The following is a 13,813-nucleotide window of genomic DNA, read 5'->3' as shown; positions in this document are numbered from 1 at the left end:
CCCTGTTGCATCTTGGCAGTTCTGGTTACACGTGAGGCACAGGGCAGCTTAATATCGCACAGACCGAGCACAGGGATCCACACTTCCTTACTACAGGGGTCCAGTGCCTGACCACCTTTTTTTTACCAGTCCTCAGGAAGCATTTCTCTGGAAGAGCGTCATCATGCCTAAAGTCTCAGTGCCAGGTGAGTGTGGGCAGAACCACTCTGGGGCTTGAATGTGCGCTCAACACTAATGGTGTATTCATCTAATTTTGGTTGTGCATTTTGCCCAACAATTTAAACAGTTGAGGCTTAACCCTGACGTCCAGATGCCACTCTCATTGCTGATGTTTCAGGTGAAAGTTGCAAAAATCCTCGGACTGGAGGTTCACACCCTTCCTGTCACACAGGGCACTGACAGCTTTAATGACAGGTTCAATGTGGGGTCAAATAATTCTAATAAGATGTGCATACTCACTAATACATTGTTGTCACAAGTAACCTTTCCTATACTACATTACAGCATATTTACTTTAATACTTACTTTGTCATTTGTATTTGCACCAAATTGCTGGTTCCAATTTCCACCCAAAGGACTCATAAAACTATAATAACCTTTTTATGTCAAACAGGATACATTTTATGGTTTGTTTTTAAGCTTTCATTGCATTCCTTGTTGCAGTAGAACCGGCCACATGTTAAAATCTCACCTATGCTGGTGTCATGGTTTCTAATTTTACCTTCACTAGGCTCGAGGCAGGGGTTTTTCAGAGGGGGAAAAATAGAAAAGCAATGTTCCTCACAGAGCATATAGGGATAGGTTGTAGTGATCTATAGTACATTATGATAGTTCACAGAATTTCAAAGTAAAAGGGTTTGGTATGATATGGAGACGGTTGACAATAAAAGAAAACATTTAAAATGAAATAAAATATTAAAGGTGCATTATGTAATAAATCTAAAGCAACTGGCCATAAAATCCTCCTAATATGTCACAGAGACTCAGGAATAATGTTCATATAACAAACTGAACTCACCAACAACAACAGTAAAGCCAACATATTTGCATTAAAAAACATATTTTGCAGACTGCAAATGATGTTTATGTTTTGAAATCATGTTTTGGCATGTGGCGCCACCTACCACCGTCCACCAATCATTGCAGTCAGTAGAGTCTCAGCTGCCGAGCAACCACGGGTTGCCAGTTACGTCAGAAAACGAACCTATAAAGACCTTGGTATTTTGAATTTGAATGTAGTAACTAAGTAATTTTTGGCCACATTCTTACATATGGCACCTTTAAGTAAATTAAAACATGGACAACTGAAATAAAAACCCTAAACAAACCCATATACCTGTATCTGTATTTACATTAAATATAATACATTTAAAAGTGTGATATATTACCTAATGCAGAAGTATCAAGATATAATATAACATGCAATAATATATGTATATATATATATTCATTATATATATAAATGGGCTTGTTTAGTGTTGTCCATACGTTATTATGTTTTCTTTTATTGTCATAATCATCATATTATTATAATAATAATAATAATAATAATAATAAAATATAGCTCACCGTTTATGACAATAGCTTCCTAATCCTATTTAGTATTATATTCTGTCTATAATCTAGCTACAGGTAGAGGAGGTTATTGGCCAGTTCCTATTATAACTTGATCTGAAGTGGCGGACTGCATTAGATTGATCTAAAAGACCTCTGATCTAGCAGGTCTTGGATGGAGAGTGAGTTACACTTTAAACATTTCACACCAGTGTTGATGTGCAGTTCAAATTCATGTCAGCAGATTTTTACAAACCAGCAGAGCATCAGCGGAGAGCTGACAAGAGCTGTGTTTAGGTGAACAGGGTGTTTGGTTTAATCTATCAGATCAAAGTGATTTGAGTGTTTTCTACACAAGCATATATGAGACTGTTTTCCACTAATGGAACAGTCTCATTAAAACAAGTATGTGACATTTATTCTGTAGCTTACTGTTAATGTTAGCTGTGACACATAATCACACTTGTTCTGTTTCTCTCTAACCCTCAACCTCCTCTCACTGACTGGGACTTTTTTTTGCTAACCTTGCAGAGGGAGGTAAGTACGAGTTTCAAGTTAAATCGTTTGATTTGTACTGTCCCAAATCATGGCATATTTTTTCTAGAAACCAAAAAAAAGTCGAGAGACGGAGAGGAAAAACTGTTAACAGGAAGAAATCTTGAGCAGAACCAGACTCCAAGATGAGCAGCCATCTGAAATGGAGATAGAAAATAAAGATCAGAAGCAGATGTATAAGTTTCAAATATTAAGTATTAAAATACAGTGAGACTAGTTGTTGATAATACTTTTACTGCATGATGATAATAATAATTGTGTCAGATCTGGATCCTGAAGCCCTGGAGTCAGAGGCACTTGGGGAATAAGGACAGAAAGAGAGAGAGAGATATAGAGTCAAGGAAAAGGAAAAGACCTGTATTACAATGTGAGATGTGGAGCATATGCATGAAGTACTGTAAGAATGTGTGACAGCAACCTCATTTTGTCATTTGATTATTAAATCAATGCGTAGACGTGAACTTTAGTGGAAACAGGTGCCATTTATTAAAATGCTGTTCACATTCTATATCAGCTTCATTACTGTGCATCATATGCAATCATATACAAACATAGCATCACCACGTCAAAGCTGAACTGAAAGTGAACACCTCCATTAATAAATGACGTTTTTGCCATGGTGCTCGCTCACTCTGTATGAACCAACAGGTGGACACAGATGGATTATTTGGTTCCTGAATGCCACAGAGACATTTCAAGCATCTTCATGTGCATGAATTTCTTACAAAAGGTCGAGGAGCAGTACAGGTGTCATGTCACCTGAGCATATTTCATTAAAAACCTTTTTTCCTGCAGGGGGACCAGTGAGGCCAGAGCTACTTGTTCTGTGAAGGTGTAATTACAGAGAACTTTTCACAGAAGATTCAGTTGTAACATTTATGATCCCTCTCCACTATACACCCCCACTGTGAATGGCATATTAATCCAACTGATTCATTACACTTGCTTTCCCAGTTAAATGTTTATATCCTCAATATCTATTACTGCAATGTATTTCTTAATTGATGCATCATAAATGCATATAATACTAATTATAGTACATTGCTTGGAATAATTTGTTATGCTGTGGATCACAGTAACCCTAATAATTACTTCTTATTAATAATAACACATGATAACCCATGCTCTTTTGGGTTTATTCTGGGTGATGCTCATCTCTTGCTGGTTCGTTCAGGTCCACAGAGTAAGTATACGGAGGGTGAGACATACTGTAGAAAACAAACACTCTATAGTCATGTGATATTTGCAATGTTAGAGTTATGCTTGAATAGAAAGCCTGGGCTCTTGGCTATGAAGTGCATGCAACAAGTATCTGTTGTAGGCATCAAGTAGTCGGCACCCCTGAATTGAATTTTTTCATGACACTTAAATGTCTTATTTAAGTGCTGTTATGCTCCAGCTATTTGACCTTTGACCTGCCTTTCCTGTGATAAACATCTGGTTACGACCACAAAGAGCCACTAACATCTTAGTACAAATAATCCTCACTTGTAAAAGTCACAATAACAAATTATGTTGTAGTGTCGTCATCAGAGAGGCTCCAGCATTTTGTATCCACATGATTTGAGTTGATTGACTCTATGTGTGTGTGTGTGTGTGTGTGTGTGTGTGTGTGTGTGTGTGTGTGTGTGTGTGTGTGTGTGTGTGTGTGTGTGTGTGTGTGTGTGTGTGTGTGTGTGTGTGTGTGTGTGTGTGTATGTGTGTACAGTATGTCAGTGCTTAGTAACTGCAGTTCTTGTATATGCATGGGACTCTGTGTTTGCAGCCTAAACTGGAGGTCAGAGTTGCAGACCTGAGTCAATCTTTTGCCATGTATGCAGTGCATGTGTGCTGGACTCTGTGCACATCAGGTTGGGGAACGTCCTGCATATGCTTTGTATGTCATGATCCGTTATAGTCCATGTTATGTCCGGAATTCAGTAGCAGTGGTTTTGCAGTGTCCAGGAAATTATTTGTGGTTTGCTCCATGGCCCAGACCTGCTACTAAGTGATGTTGCCGAGTGCATTTCTCTCAGTGACAGAACAACATGCCTCTGCTGTGTCCGACAGAGACCGATGACAAGATGCGGGCCTTCGCGGAGAGCGTCTTTGCATCTGAGACCAAAGATGAAAACGTCCGTGATGAGATTTCCATGTTTGATGTGGCTGAAGACTGTCCCATCCTCCATCATGAGATGGCCCACCATCTGCACACTGAGGATAATGCTGAGAAACGGTGAAACTTGTGATTTAGTTATTATTAGTCGGCGCATGATGAAATCTGTTAGGCCCAAACTTTTTTTTAAAGGGAAACCCACTTTCTAAAGATGACAAACAATCACGGCCAAATTCACAATATAAATCATATCAAAACACTGCTAAATGTCTCCAATTGACATTAACTCTTAACAGTAATTTGTTTGGTTAGCATTTCGGACATTTGGACGGTGATCGGAGCCAGCACACTAAACCTCACGTGTGTTTGTCCACAGCAAGAAGAAGCACCAGCGTTGCTTCAACATGGCTGTGCCCAAAGGTAGCGCTGCACTTGCAGCTGCACCCCCTGTAGCGGAAGTGGACACTCCCACCTACCTGGAAGTGCCTGACTTCCAGAGAGTGGCCATCATAGGAGACTATGCATCTGGGGTACTGTTCATGGAAATCTTTAACTGATCAACTGATCAGTTATTATGTTATTATTCACTGATATTGAGAAGGGGAAAGAGTAAATGTGTTCAGAATCTTCCTTCATTGGGCTTAGCAACAGCTTTTTCTACAAAGTGTGTCAGTAGCCACAAAGCGTCTCTGTGGTAATCATCTGAGAGTTGTCCAGGGTTTAGGTTTCATGGCTGTGGCTTTGACATTTACAAATAGAGAGGGAAGCACGCACTGGAGGAGTCGACTGGTTTGCTTAGGTTTCTGCTTTAGCCGTGGGTTTATTAACATATATTCGGATACTGACTACATCACATGTTGCAGAATATCACACTGTTGTCTATAAATAAGTTCATATTTAAGAATCTTTTTAGTAAGAGATACAAATATTATTTAAGAAACTACACCCAAAATCTATCCTGTTTTGAAGTGTTTTTTTTTTGTTGTTTTTTTTACCTGATTACTGTCGTCATTCATTCATTGTCCACTGCTTTATCCTCCACATTAGGGTCACAGGTCAGTGGGGCCAGTCCCAGCTGTGTAATGTGGTGTCCACCATGGACAAGTAGCCAGGACCAACATACAAACAACATGTGTGTGTGTGTGTGTGTGTGTGTGTGTGTGTGTGTGTGTGTGTGTGTGTGTGTGTGTGTGTGTGTGTGTGTGTGTGTGTGTGTGTGTGTGTGTGTGTGTGTGTGTGTGTGTGTGAGAGAGTGTGTGTGTGTGTGTGTGTGTGTGTGTGTGTGTGTGTGTGTGTGTGTGTGTGTGTGTGTGTGTGTGTGTGTGTGTGTGTGTGTGTGTGTGTGTGTGTGTGAGACTGGGGGTGTAAGGGGGACTATAGGTGACACAGTGCAGTGTTTTGATAATTACTCAGACGTCCACAGGGGGCAAAATAGGTTACATACTGGACCTTTAATTCTTGTATTTGAGATTGTGTAATATGTAAACTTTGTCTACTTCTTAGGTGACCATGGATGACTTTGAGTTGTCCTGTAAGGGTATTTACCGTGCCTTAGCCATCAGGGAGAAGTACATGAGGCTGGCCTACCAGCGCTTCCCATGCACGACCTCCCAGTACCTGCGCGATATTGAGGGAGAGAGCTTCAAACCTGAGGATCAGGTGCAGCCAGGTGAGGAAAAAGAGACACCCGGATCAGGGTGAGGGACATAAATGACCTTAGTTGTATGTTATAAACTGTAATATTGTATTCATATCTTGTGTCTATCCTCAGCCTTCACATCTCCTCCAAAGAATGGGGAAGACCCTTTTGATACCAAGGACCTGCCGAAGAATCTGGGCTACGTTGCTCGTATGAAGGATGGTGTTATATACGTGTACAATGACGCAGCAGCTGCTGACAAACATCAGCCCAAAGACCTGCCCTGCCCCGACTACCTCACCTTCATCGATGATATGAACTTCCTCATTGCGCTCATTGCGCAGGGCCCAACGTGAGTGTTTTGAGATGTTGAGAAAATATGCTCCTCAATAATTTCACCCAGGCTCAACTTCTGCATCACCCTGATCTTTTAAAGTCATGACAGTTGGCCTCCTTTTAGACGACCACCGTGGACGACTGCTCTGTCATCATAACTCAGTGTGTTTGTGTATGTGTGGGGTACTGAGGATCCAACCGGGGGCCACTGAGATGTATAAATAACATACAAATTCCAGACATTTTCATAATTTCTTAAAGTAGAAATGATGTGTTGCATTAATACAAACACTTGAATATATGACACTGAAGCCCCCATTGGTATAGGAAAGCTGTTGATCCTCTTGCAGTGCATTTTAGTTTAGTTTTGTTTTTTGTTTTGCAGTAAGACTTACACTCACCGCCGTCTTAAGTTCCTCATGTCCAAGTTCAACGTGCATGAGATGCTAAATGATATGGAGGAACTGAAGGAGCTCAAGATAAACCCCCACAGGGATTTCTACAACTGCAGGAAGGTACTCATTTATCATCATCACTGCTATATGTTTTAACACAAAATATACACATATATAATATTACCCAATCAACTTTAAAGCCTATAGCCCCCTGTGTATTTTCCTTAGGCTGGACATTAAAATAACAATTTGTTATATGAGAACAATTCCCACAATGACAGGAATTTATATTTGGAAAACTGTTAATAAACTGAACTTCCTCCACTGACCAATCTCATTAGATTAACTAATATCAAATCAACATTTGACATAACAAAAAACAATCTTTTATTTAAGTGAGTAGTGTTCATTTGTATGGTGTCCATCACCTTTTAAATGTATTACACAGTAAATATTGAACTGAAGCTGATTAAATTGTAATTACAATTCACGGAAAGTACGTATTTTCTGTTCATATTTGTTCAGTCATACATTGTGGTCTCAAGAAAAAATGGAAAACGATAATTCAGAATGTCTGAACACTACAGGAGTGCACTGAATATCAACATGTAGAAAAGTTAATTTGTTTTGCAGTAATAGTATTTTCCTGACTCACAGCTGCCGTTCACCTTGTGAATGTATTTGCTTCCCTCGTGTGACCACCAGAGTTATTGCAGCATCACCTGAACCCCAAACCTCACTCGTTACCATCTCTCTTTGCCATTGCCAGGTCGACACCCACATCCACGCTGCTGCCTGCATGAATCAGAAGCACCTGCTGCGCTTCATCAAGAGGTCCTATCGCGTGGACGCAGAGCGCGTCGTGCAAAACGTTAACGGTCGAGAGGTCACCATGAGGGAGCTGTTTGAGACTCTCCACCTGCATCCCTATGACCTCACTGTGGACTCACTGGATGTGCACGCTGTATGTTCCATGATGGACGTAGATCAGTGATTATTTTAATTATATAATGATAAAGACAATGCAAATGTACATGTAGTGTTGCAAAATATCAATTCTTTTACCAGAGTGTGTAAAAAAAGTTTCTTTGTTACAGTTGAGAAAAACACATTTACATTGCATTATCTTTAAATCTACATATCTTTTGACTGTGCCTCTTTTGCTTCTCTGAAGGGCAGACAAACCTTCCAGCGCTTTGATAAATTCAACGCCAAGTACAACCCAGTGGGAGCGAGCGAGCTGCGTGACCTGTACCTGAAGACAGAGAACCACCTCAGTGGAGAATACTTCGCCACCATTATCAAAGTACGATATTGTAGCTACAAATTACTCAAAAAAGTAAATGCATGTATAATTTAGGAAAATAAATGATTCTGTCAGTCTAAACAATACTGTGTACACCCACCCATGTAGCTTTAAACAAGAAAAATATACATGCATACAGTAATCATGACAATAACAACAGAGTCAGCAAAAGTAGAAGCAACATTGTTTATTGTTGTTCCAATTCCAACAATACAAATATGTAATGTGAAAAGGAAAACCAAGAAGTAGGAACCCTAAAATTCCAACTCAAGCAGATTAAATTTTTGTGTGAATCAGGAAGTAGCCAGTGACCTCGAGGATGCTAAGTACCAGTACGCCGAGCCCCGCCTGTCCATCTATGGCAGTAACCCCATTGAGTGGACCAAACTCTCAGGCTGGTTTGTCAGGCACAGAGTCTTCTCACCGAACCTCAAATGGATGATTCAAGTGCCCAGGATCTAGTAAGTTTTCAAACTTTCCTGCATGTCATGGGACCCATGAGCCAATTATTTACCCTGCTGTGGATTCATTATACAGCATCTCATTTGCTGACACAACACTCCACCAAAGGCCTGTTGTTTGTTTTTGTATAATCATGCAAAAGCCTGAAAGGGATTTTGATTTGTCCTTCTTTTATCTTAGTGACATTTTCAGAGGCAGGGACTTTGTGCCCCACTTTGGCAAGATGCTGGAGAACATTTTCCTTCCCGTGTTCGAGGCCACCATCGACCCACAGTCCAACCCTGAGCTCAGCATCTTCCTCAAACACGTGAGTCAGAAACAAGATCCAACATCTAGATCTGTGATCTTTGCTGTTACTTTGGTTTCTTCAACTTGAAAGTGGACAGCTGATATGACCAGATATCATGTCTGGTGAAGGCCTGGAAATGTTTTTATTTTCTTCTCATGGACCACAGGTGACAGGTTTTGACAGTGTGGACGATGAGTCCAAACACAGTGGTCACATGTTCTCATGCAAGAGCCCCAAACCAGAGGAGTGGGACATCGCCAAGAACCCTTCTTATACCTACTACATTTACTACATGTATGCAAACATCGCTGTGCTCAACCAGCTGCGCATGTAAGTAACTTTGTCTCAACATACAGGTTTATATTTGCAGTGCAGGATTTAAAAGTAGGATGTTCTTTGTTTCCATTTGAGTTCTTGCTGATTCATTTTGTTTCTTTACATTCCATCTTGTCCTCTATAAATACTGAGTGACATGTTTGTTGTCTGCTCTGCAGGCAGAGGGGAATGAACACGTTCATGTTCAGGCCTCACTGCGGTGAGGCTGGTGCCATCACTCATCTCCTGGCTGCCTTCATGACCGCTGACAACATCTCCCACGGCCTCAACCTCAAGAAGGTTAGTCCTCTCTTAATGAGACAAAATGGAAGATTCTACCTATCGTCTCACTTGTGCATGAACATTTTAATTCAGCAGCACACACACACACACACACACACACACACACACACACACACACACACACACACACACACACACACACACACACACACACACACACACACACACACACACACATTCATACATTTATGCAGCAGTTCGGGGTGTCAGACACAACTTATATAACTTGAATTAAAGATGATTAATATGTTATGTCCTCTGTCACAGGCAAAGACTTTTGTAAGGTACATTTGAGCGACATGCATTACATTTGGAAAGACAATGACTTACTCGATCACTCTCATTGGGTTGCGCTTTTTAAATTTTCCACATTTTTCTTCTCGACACTAATTTCTGCTCCCACCACCTGAAAAGCATCAGTGGATATTATCTCAGATTTGTTTATAAATCACTTATCTGTCCATCTTTCATTTAACCTCGTTAACACTTAAATAATAACAATTGTTTAAAGTGTAAAATAATGTTATGCTGATACCATGGTGATATGTTGATTCTCAAACATTTCATGTAAAGGTATTTGGATGTTACCTACTAAATAACACGGTATTACTGTATTTTGTCTTTATTAAAACACTATTAAAGTACCAAGAAATTGCATTAGAAATGACCTCCTTATCACTCAATGATGACCATACTTTTACCCTGTTGTTACTGCACTGCAATGTAAAGATTACATAACCACAATATGTGTTCACTGGTTATATTATATTTTTGTGCTGATTAATAAGAACCTTCAGCATTTAACGGTGCCGTGTCTAGCATTGAGATCTAAAATGCTCAGTATCAGTGTAAAGTTGCTAATGTTTGGAGAAAGACTGGATGAACTTGAACACCTCACGCTGCTTTCAGGGGTTGTTGGTCATGGTATTAATTATTTGTGAGTTTCTGCATCAATTTTAACAGTCTCAGATTTAAGAGCTATGCTCTCTGTAATCATCGAGTAACTCCATTGCCCTTTATGTCTTTTTTTTTTCTTTTTAATGATCAAGTCAAAATATCAACTGTACCTGAGCTTGTACACTGATCATATCAACCTTTCACCGCCAGAGCCCCGTACTGCAGTACCTGTACTTCCTGACCCAGATCCCGATCGCTATGTCCCCCCTCAGCAACAACAGCCTGTTCCTGGAGTACGCTAAGAATCCCCTGCTGGAGTTCCAAAAGAAAGGCCTGGTCGTGTCTTTGTCCACCGATGACCCCATGCAGTTCCACTACACAAAGGTCAGAGCAGAAGTGGAGGGAAAGCCTTTGATGATATTGTATACAGTGATGTTTACTGTGTTACAGCCATTGTATTATGTGCATCCACCCACAAGCAATAGCAATGTTACTGTATATACTGCACATTCACACAAAAATATAGTAGAAAATGCCAAAAAAGGGTCCTATGTCAGATCATGCACAGCCTCTAAATTCATTTTTTTTTTTCATTTTAAAAATTAAAGTGGTATGTGACATCACGTGTGACACTTTAATGTCTTTTTTCTTCTACATGGGAGCATAATTTAAAAAAGTGATTGAAGAATGTGCTATTGAAGAAGACCTGCTATTTGAAATGGCTGTCCAGGGTCTGTGTATGGTGTTTCCAGCTTCCCTCACAACCCTCAAAACATGAGCAGCAGATAACATTGTGGATTATTTTGATTTTGGTTTATGTCTTTGTCCACAGGAGCCCCTTATGGAGGAGTACGCCATTGCAGCCCAGGTCTTTAAGCTCAGCACCTGTGACATGTGTGAGATTGCCAGAAACAGCGTGCTGCAGAGCAGCCTGTCTCATGAGGTAACACAGCTGATGGAGACGTTTAAACATGGTGCTGCTGTGTTGACCTTTTTCACACAATTAAAGGTCCGGTGTGTAAGAATTACCTTTCCCCAGTGTGTCAGGCATATATAGTGGCTTTTATAAACCAGAAAGGATGTTGTTGACATGCCTGATAAAGCAGTCATACACTTACACAAATATCCTTATTGGTAGTGTATTATATTTCTGCCAATGAATGCCCCTACATGTTACACACTGGTCCTTTAATCAATAGCTCTTTTGATAATATGGCAACCAATTTGGTGAAAAACCATAATTGGTGTGGTGCTTCTGCACTGAAAAACGAAGGTGATTACAATTATTTCACTCAAATGTGCCTGTGATTTCCATCTCTAGGAGAAGCTCAACTTCCTGGGTCAGGACTACCTGAAGGAAGGCCCAGAGGGCAACGACATCCGTAAAACTAATGTGGCCCAGATCCGTATGGCGTTCCGCTTTGAGACCATGTGCTATGAGCTCAACCTCATCAAGGAGGGCCTGAAGACGGATTAAACAGACTCAACTCTGACATCCAGCTCATTTCTTCAGTAGCTACAATTGTTTTTCACAGTAAATCTTAAATCAAGCAAGCCCCAAAGAAACCAGCCTTCTAACTGATGTTCTCTCCTTTGGAAAAGGAAAAAAATCATCTGCACATCTTTGTATAATTGTCATGTACAATACATTGCACTCTGTGCATTCCCTATGTGAAAACATCATGTAAAAGAATGAAAAGAAATAAAATGTGACAAAAATACATGTATACTGTATGTGTATAGTATTTTGAGGCAGGGCTATTTATTTGACTAATTGCAACAGTGACTACGCTCACATTGCCAGGCTGAGGTGCCTCATATCCAAGTTTTCCATTTGTGTGATTAAAGGCAGATGTTTTGTCAGTGAGAGCCACACGGTTGTCTTAGTGAGTCCCTTCGCCTATTGCCCTGTGTCAGCTGAGATTGGCACGTGACCCTCCAGTGGAGGATGGATGGTTTTGTCATGTAATATATGATTTACATTGTCACAGTATCAAAGACAGTAAAGATAAATATAAAAAATAATAAACGTGTTTCCAAGAAAGTACAAACTTAACGCAAACTTAATGAAGTTACTGAGTCTTTATGGTCCGGGTACTAAATTATAATCCGTTTTTCGGACAAAACCAAAAAATCTGGAAAAACAGCGCCCCCCTTTTAAAAAACGAATTTAGCTCAACCTGTGCACGTTTTGATCGTTTGTTTTTACATTTAAACCGAGTAACAGAAATACCATGCTTGTTTGCTTGTCTGGCCAGCGAACGTTGCAATCAGTGATGGCACCTATGGATCACGACCAAAATGTAATCCCTTGTTCCTGGTCCCATTGTGGACATTCCCTGAACATTTCATCCAAATCCGTCTGTGACTTTTTGAGTTATGTTGGTCACTACAGACAGACAGACAAACTCCAGCGTAAACATACCTCCTTGGTGGAGGTCAATAGCACTTGAAGGAAAGGTCATAAAATCAGACACAAACATTTACTTGAACTCTCAGTTTAACTGTTTAGTTTGGACAATCAAAAGTCAAAGTGACACCCCCCCCCCCCCCAAAAAAAAAAAAAAAAAAAAAAAAAACAATCTCATTAACTTCTTGAACATTAAATTGCTTTCAAGTCAAACAAGTTTGTGTTTACAGGAGTCTGAAAATAAAATGAGCAGTAATTCTTGCTAATTGACTATACTAAAGGCAAAAAACATGTTTGGAAAATCAATGAATGATTAATAACAATTTGTTCATTTTCTCTAATCTCATGAAAGCGATCCATCACTATTTTTCCTCTATTATCAAAGAAAACTCACGATGAACGATCAGAAAGAAGACCTACATGCAGGAGGTCGTCCAGAGAGATGAACTTCCTCTTCAGTCAGACAGTGGACATGTTAGTGGGATGATTCTCTGAGGACAAACACACAGACTCAAAACAATATTCTAACATTTTGATATGTAGCAATGTTTGGGTCAGTACCTCGGGTGTCCAGAGGGAGGTGCTGCAGCTGTTGTCTCACCTCTGATCCTGAGTCTGCATCATTGTCCTCATCTGAAAATACAACTGAAGGTAAAAATCACAAATGACAATAATAATTATACATGAACAGTTGATAATGATGAATCAAATGATTAGTTAATAAAACAAGAAACCTGATTTTTCAGTCTGAACTGAAGTTGAACTGAGCATCTTCACCTCTTCTCGCGTCTTCACTTAAGTTAATTCTCTGAGGTGTTGATCATATTTAGGACATTATCAATGAAGAGAGTGGTGTCAATGTTATTAGCTTTACGTTACCTCAGTATGTAGAAGGAGCTACAACATCCTCATCACAACATTGAGGAGCCCGTTACCTGCTCCACACTCCAGTACAGTGGGTGGCGGTAATGCACTTTGACGCAGGTTAGCGCCCGCCTTAAAACAAGAGGCAGTTAAAGGGCTGCTCACTGTAATGGTGTAAACACATTTACTGTAGTTTCAAACAATTGTCAAAACACACGTTTAGTTCAATAATCACTTCTTATTTGCACTCGATAATGTTTTAAATTACGTGTTTTACATGCGTCTTTCTAACGCAGTGTAAGGTCTTTGTTGTCCATCACAAAAAATGCTAGCTAAACTCCGTGAAAGTTCAAAGTTGTCAAATGCTGCTAATGTTTTCAAGTATCTCCAAGT

The 13,813-nt window shown here is 40.0% G+C and overlaps 1 protein-coding gene across 3 annotated transcripts; it reads left to right on the top strand.

The window, feature by feature from the left end:
• The first annotated feature begins 55 nt into the window (after positions 1-55).
• Positions 56-12,019, top strand: ampd1 (adenosine monophosphate deaminase 1 (isoform M)). 3 transcript variants are annotated; one of them, XM_083894823.1, is made up of 15 exons: positions 56-185; positions 4,159-4,324; positions 4,581-4,734; positions 5,708-5,873; positions 5,976-6,195; positions 6,565-6,694; positions 7,344-7,538; positions 7,749-7,880; positions 8,178-8,341; positions 8,523-8,649; positions 8,798-8,961; positions 9,126-9,246; positions 10,357-10,530; positions 10,979-11,089; positions 11,468-12,019. In XM_083894823.1, the coding sequence occupies exons 1-15, from the start codon at positions 164-166 to the stop codon at positions 11,621-11,623; spliced, it is 2,202 nt and encodes a 733-aa protein (XP_083750949.1). In that variant the 5' UTR covers positions 56-163; the 3' UTR covers positions 11,624-12,019. The 3 variants fall into 3 exon arrangements, with proteins under 3 accessions (XP_083750949.1, XP_083750950.1, XP_083750948.1); XM_083894824.1 differs by lacking the exon at positions 56-185 and adding an exon at positions 3,166-3,292; XM_083894822.1 differs by lacking the exon at positions 56-185 and adding an exon at positions 3,836-3,959.
• The last annotated feature ends 1,794 nt before the right edge of the window (positions 12,020-13,813 follow it).

This window comes from Microchirus variegatus, assembly GCF_963457635.1.
Source record: "Microchirus variegatus genome assembly, chromosome: 9".
Classification (NCBI taxonomy): domain Eukaryota; kingdom Metazoa; phylum Chordata; class Actinopteri; order Pleuronectiformes; family Soleidae; genus Microchirus; species Microchirus variegatus.
This window is presented reverse-complemented; position numbering and strand designations above follow the sequence as displayed.